We start from the raw sequence: 11,968 nt of genomic DNA on the forward strand, positions 1-11,968 counted from the left end.
GCGGTTTCGATTCCCAGACCGGGCGTTGTGAGCGTTTATTGAGCGAAAACACCTAAAAGCTCCACGAGGCTCCGGCAGGGGATGGTGGCGAACCCTGCTGTACTCTTTCACCACAACTTTCTCTCACTCTTACTTCCTGTTTCTGTTGTGCCTGTAATTCAAAGGGTCAGCCTTGTCACACTCTGTGTCACGCTGAATATCTCCGAGAACTACGTTAAGGGTACACGTGTCTGTGGAGTGCTCAGCCACTTGCACGTTAATTTCACGAGCAGGCTGTTCCGTTGATCGGATCAACTGGAACCCCCCTCGTCGTCGTAAGCGACGGAGTGCCAAAATTATAAAACAGACAAGACCAGACTGTCATTTGCACAGATATAATAATAATAATAATAATAATGGTTTCAAATCTTGGCACAAGGGCAGCCATTTTGGAGGAGGGGACTAGTCAATTACATTGATCCCCAGTGTTCCACTGGTACTTAATTTATCGACCCCAAAAGGATGAAAGGCAAAGTCAACCTCAGTGGAATTTGAACTCAGAACATAAGGATGGAAGAAATATCGCTATGCACTTTGCCTGGCATGCTAATGATTCTGCCAGCATGAGGATGATAATAATAATAAATACCCTGATACAGTACCAAGCAGTGGCCCTCATGGCTTCTGATATTAATGGATTGGAAGTGTTATCATGTACACTGTTTTGTCTTGATATAAAAAGATGGACCTCAGCAAATATTCTGCTCAATCCCACAGATTTGCTTGTCAGTTATTTAACCTTAACCAGTTAAGCATGTCCCTTAGTGGCTGATGATATGTGCATCTCTGATGATGAGCAGCAGTAGTGGGGGAGCATCATAGCCATGTGTCGAGAGGAATTCTTTGAGGTTTGAATAATTCACCTTTGCAAACATGGGTGTTTTGTTCATCATCCTTAAACACCTCTTATTCAGAGACTTTTTAAGTGGGATGGGCTACTCAACCTAAAGAAAATTCTAACTGGGCCCCACCTGCATGTGATGCATTTGCCTGGTGTATAAGATAGAATAAGTACTGGGGTCAATTCATTCAACTAAAAGTTCTTCAATGCAGTCTAGTGACTGGAACAGGTAAAAGATACATAAATCAATAGATAGATACATAGAAAGACAGAAAAAAATCACACAAATAACAAAGTAAAATTATGAAACAAAAAGGAGACAAATAATACACTGTGAGACAAGTGAAAGTACAAGACTGAAAAAGGTTAAAAATATAAAGCAAAAGAACAACAATCAAAGCAGTATACAACGAAGATAAATACAGTAAAAGAAGAAACAAGGGAACCTAACGCTTTGGGTGATGTTCTTTATCAAAGAGAAGAAAAAGTATTAAAAGATGTCAGAGAAAAAGAAATAAACGATACTGCATGCATAGAAGGTCTGAGGGTATACTATATATAGGTATAGGTGTGGTTTTATGAAAAGAAGCTTGCTTCACAACCACATGGTTCCGGGTTCAGTCCCATTGCATGGCACCTTGGGCAAGTATCTTCTATCATAGCCTTGGGCCAACTAAAGCCTTGATTTGGAAGATAGAAACTGAAAAAAGACCGTCGTATGTATGTGTGTGTATACATACATATGTGGAGGCACATGGCCTAGTGGTTAGAGCAGCAGACTTGCGGTCGAAGGATCATGGGTTCGAATCTCAGACCAGGCAATGTGTGTTTATGAGTGAAACACCTAAGCTCCACGCGGCTCCGGCAGAAAGTAATGGTGAACTTCTGCTGACTCTTTCATCACAACTTTTTCTTGCTCATTCCTCCTGCATCTAGCAGCTCACCTGCGACGGACTGGGGTCCTGTCCAGGTGGGAAGCCTATATGAAACTCAGAAAATGACCTCTATGAGCCAGGCATGGCTTGAGAAGGAACAAACAACAACATATATAAATATATATATATATGTGTGTGTGTGTGTGTGTATGTTTCATCTTGCCTTTTATCCATTTGGGGGTTGATAAAATAAGTACTAGTTGAGTACCAGGGTCAATGCAATCAACTTACCTCACTCCCCCAAAATTGCTGGCCCTGTGCCAAAATTTGACTTAATTATTATGTTGTCATTGTGAAGGCACATGGCTCAGTGGTAGAGCATCAGGCTCACAATCATGAGGTAGTGAGTTCAATTCCCAGACTGGAGTGTGTGTTGTGTTCTTGAGCAAGACACTTTATTTCACGTTGCTCCAGTTCCCTCAGCTGTAGAAATGAGTTGTGACGTCACTGGTGCCAAGCTGTATCAGCCCCTTTTGCCTTTCCCTTGGATAACATTGGTGGTGTGGAGAGGGGATGCTGATATGGCCGACTGTTAATCTTCCACAAACAACCTTGCCCAGACTTGTGCTTTGGAGGGTAACTTTCTAGGTGCAATCCCATGGTCAGTCATGACCGAAGGGGTTTATTTCACTCCAAAGCTAGACGATATCTATAGCATTACCAAATATATTATGTTCTGAGTAATTCTTAAAAAGGATTATACTGCACTGAGGAGAGATTATCCTTAGTACTCAGGAGAAGACAAAAAGGTTGCTTGTTTTTACAGACAACATCGATCGACATGACAAAATATTCCAACAACAAACAAGGAAAAAGCAACAACATGTAAACAAAAAGAGTAAAACTGGAAAATTGCAGTAAAGCTGTGTGAAAGTGGAGTCAGGTGTGGCATACAGATAGTTACATGACTAGTTTGGCATTATGCTTTCATTCTCTGCCATTTTAAGGCAGCAAGCTGGCCGAAATGCTTAGCAGTATTTCATCTGCTGCTATGTTCTGAGTTCAAATTCCGCTGAGGTCGACTTTGCCTTTCATCCTCTCGGGGTCGATTAAATAAGTACCAGTTACGCACTGGGGTCGATATAATCGACTTAATTTGTTTGTCTGTCCTTGTTTGTCCCCTCTGTGTGTAACCCCTTGTGGGCAGTAAAGAAATAGGTATTTCATCTGTCTTTACATTCTGAGTTCAAATTCTGCCAAGGTCAACTTTGCCTTTCATCCTTTCGGGGTTGATAAATTAAGTACTGGTCACGTACTGGGGTTGATCTAATCAACTGGCCTCCCTCTCCCCAAATTTCGGGCCTTGTGCCTAGAGTAGAAAAGATTTTTCTTTTCCATTTTATTTTGACATGTGCATTGTGTTTTTCTTCTTCTATTCCGTTTTACAGATTCAGTGTGCATTGTGTGTCCATTCTTCTCTTTCCAGCTCCAACTCAAAACTGTTTACAGATCATAACCAACTGATGAGCACAGGTTTGTGTGGAGCTGGTGACACGGACAGGGTACCTGTGGTAGTGACATGTAAACGGCACCTGTGCCAGTAATGCATTAAAAGTACCCATGATGGTGACACATAGAAGGTACCCTTGCTGGTCACATGTACAAGCCTACCCGAGCCGGCGATATGTAAAAGCATCCAGTACACTCAGCAGAGTGGTTGGTATTACAAAGGGCATCCAGCCAAAACAGACTGGGGTATGGTGCAACTCTCTGGCTTACCATCTCTAGCCAAACCGTCTAACCCATGCCAGCATAGAAGATGGACACTAAATGATGAGGATGCAGAAATGAAGCAAACTAAAATCAACAACAGCAACAACAACAACGACAACAAGTAACTGAATCAATGGTAAAATCACTTACATGTGTGTAGGAACAACAACCCCAGACGCCAGTGTTCATGGCACAACAAGTGTCATTTTCAGAGCATGAACTGTTGTCAGGACACAGAGTATCCTTCACAAGAGGCAGTGCCGCTGCTTCTGATGGTGCCAAATTGCCGCCTTTCACTTGGGACACCATTCTCCACTGAGTTCTATCGTAAGCAGAGCCCTTAGTAAGACGGTTAGTATCGTTCTGTAAAATGCAGGTTTGGCTGCTCATATCGCAGATGCTATTTTGCGGACAGCAGTGTAGATGGTCACTACAACAAACCGCCTATCAGTCGGGATAGTAAAGGAAATGTTAAATAAACAGATGAGGGAGAAGAAAATCACTGGGACTATGGTATAACACTAGAGAATTATCTCTATATAATAAACAGTGAATAATATATCTATATATATAAAACTAAGAATGTGTGTCTGTATGTGTGCATCACTAAAACTCGAGAACTACCCAACAGATTTCATTAAAATTTTACACGTGTCTTACTTAGGGTCCATGCAATGTCATGGATCAAAAAAATGTTCATCTTCTTGCCTAATGCAAGCACAGAGCAATCTCTTACACTGTTCCGGTATAACGTGTCAAAAGTGAAACAATAACATCTCTGTTGTAATGTGAGATAATACCTTCGCTATTATACGGTTTCAATTTCAATTTAGTCCACTATGTATTTATATGTTTATATATATATGTTTATATATATATGTATATATATGTATATATGTGTATATATATATATTATTCTATATTTATTTGATATTTTATTATAAGATTAGATACGTACATTGATTTTATTATTATCATTTTTATTATTCTTATGATTTATTTTAATGTTATTTGCTATTTATTGATTTTTCGAATAGGGTTTTTGAGGTATATATGTTTTTCTAGATGTTTTTGAATGGCATTTTTCATTGTTGAATTTGTTAATAGTTGGTTTAATAGAAAAATATTGAGGTCATTTAGAATACATCACCCAGAATCTAATATAGAAAGATATATACAACAAATTGAAGGTGGTAGAGGCCTTATACACTTAGAAAACTTCTATAAAATATCCACAAAAAGATTACAGAAATATCTGAGAACCAATGAAAACTGGTAGAAATAACCATGGAACATGAGCAAAACAAAACACTGTTTTCTGTTGCCAAGGAGATAAAAGATACAAGAAAGAGGTCATAATATCTGAGAACTATGAAGAAAAGAACAAGTAATAAAAGGTGTAAAGCAACTAAAATCTAAGATTAAATTGGAACTGCTAAATTCCATGATAGAAAAATGGCAAGAAAAACCCTTACATGGCAAATACTGGGAGACAAAGGGCTGAAAGCAGAAACTGAAGGATTTTTAATTGTAACACAAAATCAAAGCCTCCCCACCAGAAACACAATCTTTTTACTCTAGGCACAAGGCCCGAAATTTTTGGGGAGGGAGCCAGTTGGTTAAATCAACCCCAGTAAGTAACTGGTACTTAATTTATCAACCCTAAAAGGACAGATGAAATACCACTAAGCATTTCACTTGGCATGCTAATGTTTCTGCCAGCTTGCAGCTTTTGTATATTAAAATATTCTTTTCTAATCTAGGCACAAGGCCCGAAATTTTGGGGGAGGGTTAGATCAACCCCAGTACGTAAGTGGCACTTAATTCATCAACCCTGAAAGGATGAAAGGCAAAGTCGACCTTAGTGGAATTTGAGCTCAGAACACGAAGACAGATGAAATACTGCTAAGCATTTCGCCCGGCGTGCTAACATTTCTGCCATATCCAGAAACACATAATGAAGAAAAATACAAGTAACTGCAGAATATGTGGTGATGGAGAAGGAACAATAAATCATACTGTCTCTGGCTGCCCAGTCTTGGCTAAAAATACATTTACAGACATAACAAAGTTAGGACCTATGAGGATGGGCTGAAAATTTCATAGGTAGATGCTAGAGCTGTGAAATCTTGCATGCCTTAATTTCACCTCTTCGTTAATAACTGAATTGTTTCTTTCCAAGTAAACTGACATCTGACTGTTCAAAGAAGACTTCAAAAGTAATTAGTAGCTTAGTAGCAACTGCATGTGATGTCAGCATCACTATGATGAGATCATGCTGTCCATTCCTTCAGTAGATATTGACCTTCGTTTGTTTTTTGAAGAGTCGTCTTTTGACGACATCAACAAAGAAGATGTCCGACACATTGCACCATATCGATTTGAACCAAAAGCATCGGATTTGGAAGAATTTGATTAGTTGTTACAGACCACTGACTATGATAATGAGGATGAACCTAGATTAGGAGACACTGGCTGCTACGGTGATATAAATGTTCCCAATGTTATTACCAAATTGTTTGAATAATCAAAAACTTTGTTCTCAAGTTATTTGAATGTCTGCATATATGTATGATATAATAGTTTACATGCTGTGGAGCCCAACAGATTGACCAGGAGGAAACTATCAGCACAATCTAATTACTTCAGTATGCTTATCAATTTGTGTTGCAAGATTCTTGATATGAAATCATGTGTTGAAACAGATACTGTTATTTTTAAGGATGGTCTTTTTTTTTTTTTTTTCTTCCTTGCCAAATAAACACACACACACACACACACAATATATATTCGTTCTTCATGTGTTTATCACCGTTCTTATCTAATGTCCTTTGTTTGGAAATCTTGTGTCACACATCCTGTCACCTCTTCAGCAACTTCAACCCCACCCCTTTAGAGACAGGGTGAAAACATCAATGATATAACTACTGTTATTTCCTCTTTTGTTACTATTTGGTACAGTTATTCATTTCCAAAATTGCTTAGAAAATGTAGAATCAGTCGTAGAGGCAACTGACAAAATTGGTTTATGGGAAAGATGTCAGTTTCAATATCAGAACTTTACAACAAACCAATGCCATGATGATGATGAGTATAACGAGACAGCAGCTATATTTTTGTATTTTTTATGTTTCTTTTACTTCAGTAGTTTACTGCAATTATATTTTAGTTAACGATTATGAAGTGCAGACATGTGATCCCTCTGACAGTTACAGCTATTACGAGGGGGAGAAATCATTTTGTCATAGTACTAGGCAGGATTAGAAATTTGAAAATTAAGGAATTATTAGAAAAGAAGGGATACATTTTAAATGTTCTTGTTTACTTAAATACAAAGTTCTTAACATTTCTTAGTTGTTAGAAATCATATCTCGTACTATTTTGTTCTTTTTAGAAATCCTCAGCACGACACGACCTGTCACTTATTTAATTAAATACTTTATAAAATGAGATATTTCATTGAAGATGGAATTAATTACAGTCTGGAAGAAATACATGTAATATTTTTTTTCATTTTTTCATAAAATATTAGTAGATTAGGAATTGGAAGAAGAGTGAGAAAGTTTTAAGTTTTTACATTACAAAATAATAACTTCTTCCAGGGAATTTTACATTGTGAATATGTCCTAAAGAACTTAATAATTTTAATAGGAGTTAGAAACAGCTTCACAAGCCTTTTTCCAATGCATTCTTTGTGGAATAGATGTTCATTTTTGCTTTCATCAGCACCACATTCAACCCATCAACTAGTTTAGGGGTATAACACTATGAGATAGACCAATTTACATTATCGTCATCATCATCAATTAGCATCTGCTTTTCATGCTGGCATGGGTTGGATGGTTTAACTGAAAACTGCTAAGCTGGAGAGCTGCACCAGGTTCCAGTCTGATTTGGCATGGCTTCTACAGCTGGATGCCCTTCCTAGTGCCAACCACTCCAAGAGTGTAATGAGTGCTTTATATATGTCAATGGCACAGGTGAAAGTTAAATGCCACATCTACACTTTCACTTGGCTTGAAAAGTCTTCTCAAGCATGGCAGATCCCAAATTAAACATATTCCTGCCAGCAAGAAAACAATATTTCATTTTTCAACCATACTATACTGCCAAGTATATTCTTTTCTACTTTAGGCACAAGGCCTGAAATTATTTTTATGGTGGTGGGGAGTCGATTAGATTGAACCCCAGTATGCAACTGGTACTTAATGTATTGACCCTGAAAGGATGAAAGGCAAAGTCAACTCCGGCAGAATTTGAACTAAGAATGTAAAGACAGACGAAATACCGCTAAGCATTTCGCCTGGTGTGCTAATTTTAACTATGTATGTATATATATATATGTGTGTATATATGTATATATGTGTGTATATATATGTGTGTGTGTGTGTGTATATATATATGTATGTGTGTATATATATATATATATATGTGAGTGGTGTGTGTGTGCGTGTGTGTGTGTGTATATATATATATATATACACATATGTATATGTGAGTGGTATGTGTGTAGTGTTTTATTTTATTCGTCAATATTAGATATTTATTAGCTATCTATATCATCATCATTATGAATACACTTTTTACTAATAATAATATTAACTAATTACTTAATGATTAACTTAATACTTTTTAAAATTTTATATATTATTATTATTACTATTACTATTTTCGTTTTATTATCACACATTTATTTCATTCTATTTACAATTACCATTATCATCACCAAAGGTTTCAATTTTATTAATGGTGCTAAATCAAACTCTTGAAAACGCTGCTCCAATATGGCCAGTCTGATGACCGGAAACATTTAAGAATAAAAGAAAACTTACGTTAGGGAATGGGCAACAACCATATTCTCCATCAGCTAAAGGGCAGCAAGTCATGTTGCTTGTACAAGAGGTCTGTGCATCAGGACATATTTGGTCGGAAAGGTGCTTGGGCAATGGGTCCTCAGCTCTGGCGACCTTTGTGGCGCTTTTCTCACATTTCTTAGAATTCACATTACATGTGTGATCGTTTGGACAACACAGACCTTCACCACCACTGCAGCAGATGGCCTGCAGAGAAAAACAAGCAACGTCAATGGGAAATGGAAATTAAGGAGGTCAAAGGTGAAAAAACATAGAAATATATATTCTTTTTTTGGAATGATGAATCTCGAAGTGGATAAAGCTATAAATGATAGCATGTAAATGTTAGGTTAAAAAAATCCAGTGGAATTTGAACCCATGTCTCTTCTTATTTCTTTATTGCCCACAAAGGGCTAAACATAGAGGGGGCAAACAAGGACAGACAAAGGGATTAAGTCGATTACATCGACCCCCGGTGCGTAACGGGTACTCAATTTATCGACCCCGAAAGGATGAAAGGCAAAGTCGACCTCGGCGGAATTTGAACTCAGAACGTGACGGCAGACGAAATACCGCTAAGCATTTTGCCCGGCGTGCTAACATTTCTGCCATATCTCTTCTAAGCAGTCTGGGGCAGCCTTTCACTTTTTTCCCCCAGCGGTTTAGCAAAAGAGATCGACAAAGGCTTAAAAGCGAAAATCACTGGGATTGATTCAGTCGACTAAAAATTAGGTGCCAGATAGTGAGACTGAACCCGGAACCATGTGGTTGGGAAGCAAACTTTTTTACCACACAGCCATGTCTGCAAAAACATGTCTAGCCATGGGGAGATATGACCTTGTTTGAAACAGGTAAGGGTTGCTAGACTATATAAGGTTAGGCTGTGTGGTCAAGTAGGGTCTTTTGGTATTTGTCCCCTTTTGAAACTGATAAAACAAGAGCCAGACAAAGCACTGGGGTGAATATAATTGACCAGAACTCTTTAAGGTGATGCTCCAACATGACCATAATTACAAGATGAGACCAATGCAAAAGTCATTAACAATCCCTATCATCATGATGAAAGGAGAAAGAGAGAGACAGAGAGAGAGAGAGAGATAGTGGGGTGGAGACAAAATTCAGTAAATAACTTACATTTGGATAAGGGCAGCAACCAAAGTCATTATTCTCTAAAAGACAAACTGTGTGGTTCGACTGGCATTTTGGAGTCCTTTTCAAAGTTCTTTCATGGCTAAAAACTCTGTCGAAAAAGTTCAGTTTGTTGACAAATCCAACATCATTGGTTGGCTGAAAAGATAAATTTTCAAAATTATTTTCAATTAAGAACAGAAATGAATTTATTTCTCAAACGCGTGATCAGGATAAATTATCCATTTATTGCAGAAAAATACGCTACTGGCCAGCCATGAGACTCGAACTCACATCTCTGTGATTACGCGTCAAGTGTTTTACCATTAAACTAAACTGCCCAGCAACGAATTCTTCTGCAATTTTAGAGTTTAATGGTAAAACACTTGACGCGTAATCACAGAGATGTGAGTTCGAGTCTCATAGCTGGCCAGTAGCGTATTTTTCTGCAATAAATGGATAATTTATCCCGATCTCGCTATTTATAGCATTATCACGCGTTTGAGAAATAAATTTATTTCTGTTCTTACAATACATCTCAACACTTCTAAAAAAGAACAAACTTTGTTTACTTTCATCGTAAAGTTGAATTTATTTTCATTTAAATTTCAGAAAAAGTTCTGATTGTGTATGTAGAGTGGTGGTGGTGGTGAGGTGGAAGACAACCCCTTCCACTGAAAAAAAACCCAACAATAGTTCGTTTTGGTTATTTGACTAAAAATAAAACCAGGAATGTATGAAACAATACAAAGCACTTTTATATGATACTAATTTCTCTCTCATGAGATATATTCCGGAAATGTTGAGACTTTTTAGGCGTGGCACTTATAACTGTCCTAGATTACAGAAAGTTTAGTATAACATTACTACCATCAAGTAACATATTTTGGCCACTATAACATGGCTGTTCAATACAGAAATGTGTTACTATATTTTAACCCCAGGAAAACATCTTTCCCAGCTGGTCTCATGTGGGATGGTATCATCATCATCATCGTCGTCGTTTAACGTCCACTTTCCATGCTAGCATGGGTTGGACGATTTGACTGAGGACTGGTGAAACCAGATGGCTACACCAGGCTCCAATCTGATTTGGCAGAGTTTCTACAGCTGGATGCCCTTTCTAACGCCAACCACTCAGAGAGTGTAGTGGGTGCTTTTACGTGTCACCCGCACGAAGGCCAGTCAAGCGGTACTGGTAACGGCCACGCTCAAAATGGTGTATTTTATGTGCCACCCGCACAAGAGCCAATATATATATACACACACACATATATATATATATATATATATATATATATATGTATGCATGCATGTACATATATGCATATATCACACCCATGCCAGTTGCATTCATGGTTGAGTGTTTAAGTCAAGTTTGTGGATATGAAAAAAATTACATAAAATATACAAGGTACCTTGTGCTTCCTTGTTGTCAATGAAGCATTTTGCCATGAAATCTTGATTCCATCCTTTATGCACTGACCATTTTTCACATCACAGGCATAACCCTCAGGGCAGCAATGGGTCTTGTCTGAACAACATTCAGCCTGGAACAAGAAAGTACAACAATATGAAATATAAAGAAGATTGTACAAATACACGAAACAAATAATTATTATAATTTCCAAAGGGGCCACATAGCTAAAAGGTACAGAGCACTCAGCTGGTATCTGAGAGGTACAGGTTTCGATTCTCTGTAGCTGTCTGCTGGCAACTTTTCCTAACAGCGGTGCTCTAGCATGGCTGCAGCTCTTGAGTTGAAACTAGTCAAAAAATGAAAAACAAAAGCTGCCATAACATGCACCCTACACCAGTGTTCTTAACCTGGATGCTAGTATCTGACTGTGATGCTCAAAAAGGAATAGCAACTCCCTAGGGGGCAGTTGATGTTTAGAGGGGTTGTGAATTTTCTTCAGAATAAAATATTTAAACTGGGTGAGGTTATAAACCAGATGCAATACTTGTATCTTTTATGGTCTACTTGTTATAGTCATTAGACTGTGGCCATGTTGGGGCACTACCGTGAGGAATTTTAGTCAAACTAACCAACCCCAGAACTTTCCATTTTTTTCTTAAAGCATGGTACTTACTCTATTGGTCCCTTTTGTGTCTTCTACTATAGCAGTGGTTCCCAAAGTGGGTGGTATTGCCCCCTGGGGGCGGTGGAAAGTTCCAAGGGGGTGTTGAAGTGGGGTGATTCATGTAAAAGCAACAAAATAATGGCTTCATTAGGTTAAGTTTTATTTGTGAAATGCAGTTGTTTTGAATTTGCTCCAGAAAGGGGTCTATGTTTGTGATGGTTAGTTGGGGTGGGGGCATTAGGAATGTGGCTTGGGTGTCAAGGGGGCGGCAGCCCGAAAATGTTTGGGAACCACTAGACTATAGCCTTGGGCTGACCAAAGCCTTGTGAATGCATTTGGTAGGGGGAAATTGAAGGAAGCCCATTGTATATATAT

General features: G+C 38.1%; 2 protein-coding genes across 3 annotated transcripts in view; one reads left to right on the forward strand and one right to left on the reverse strand.

Moving 5' to 3' along the window:
- Positions 1–3,818, forward strand: part of LOC106879172 (little elongation complex subunit 2) — a 24,985-nt gene extending 21,167 nt beyond the window's left edge. The window contains exon 17 of the mRNA XM_014928615.2: positions 3,242–3,818. The gene's annotated coding sequence lies outside the window, so the exon portion shown is untranslated. The remainder of the gene's footprint in view (positions 1–3,241) is intronic.
- The window catches only part of LOC106879173 (progranulin), a 19,940-nt gene that overhangs the window by 717 nt on the left and 7,255 nt on the right, over positions 1–11,968 (reverse strand). Inside the window, exons 3-6 of one of the 2 annotated variants that reach the window (XM_014928617.2) lie at positions 10,928–11,059; positions 9,516–9,668; positions 8,361–8,588; positions 3,679–3,972 (exon numbers count right to left, since the gene is read on the reverse strand). In XM_014928617.2, the coding sequence (XP_014784103.1) occupies positions 3,679–3,972; positions 8,361–8,588; positions 9,516–9,668; positions 10,928–11,059 (807 nt within the window). The remainder of the gene's footprint in view (positions 1–3,678; positions 3,973–8,360; positions 8,589–9,515; positions 9,669–10,927; positions 11,060–11,968) is intronic. The other variant, XM_014928618.2, reaches the window with a different exon arrangement.

This window comes from Octopus bimaculoides, chromosome 27, assembly GCF_001194135.2.
Source record: "Octopus bimaculoides isolate UCB-OBI-ISO-001 chromosome 27, ASM119413v2, whole genome shotgun sequence".
Taxonomy (NCBI): Eukaryota; Metazoa; Mollusca; class Cephalopoda; order Octopoda; family Octopodidae; genus Octopus; species Octopus bimaculoides.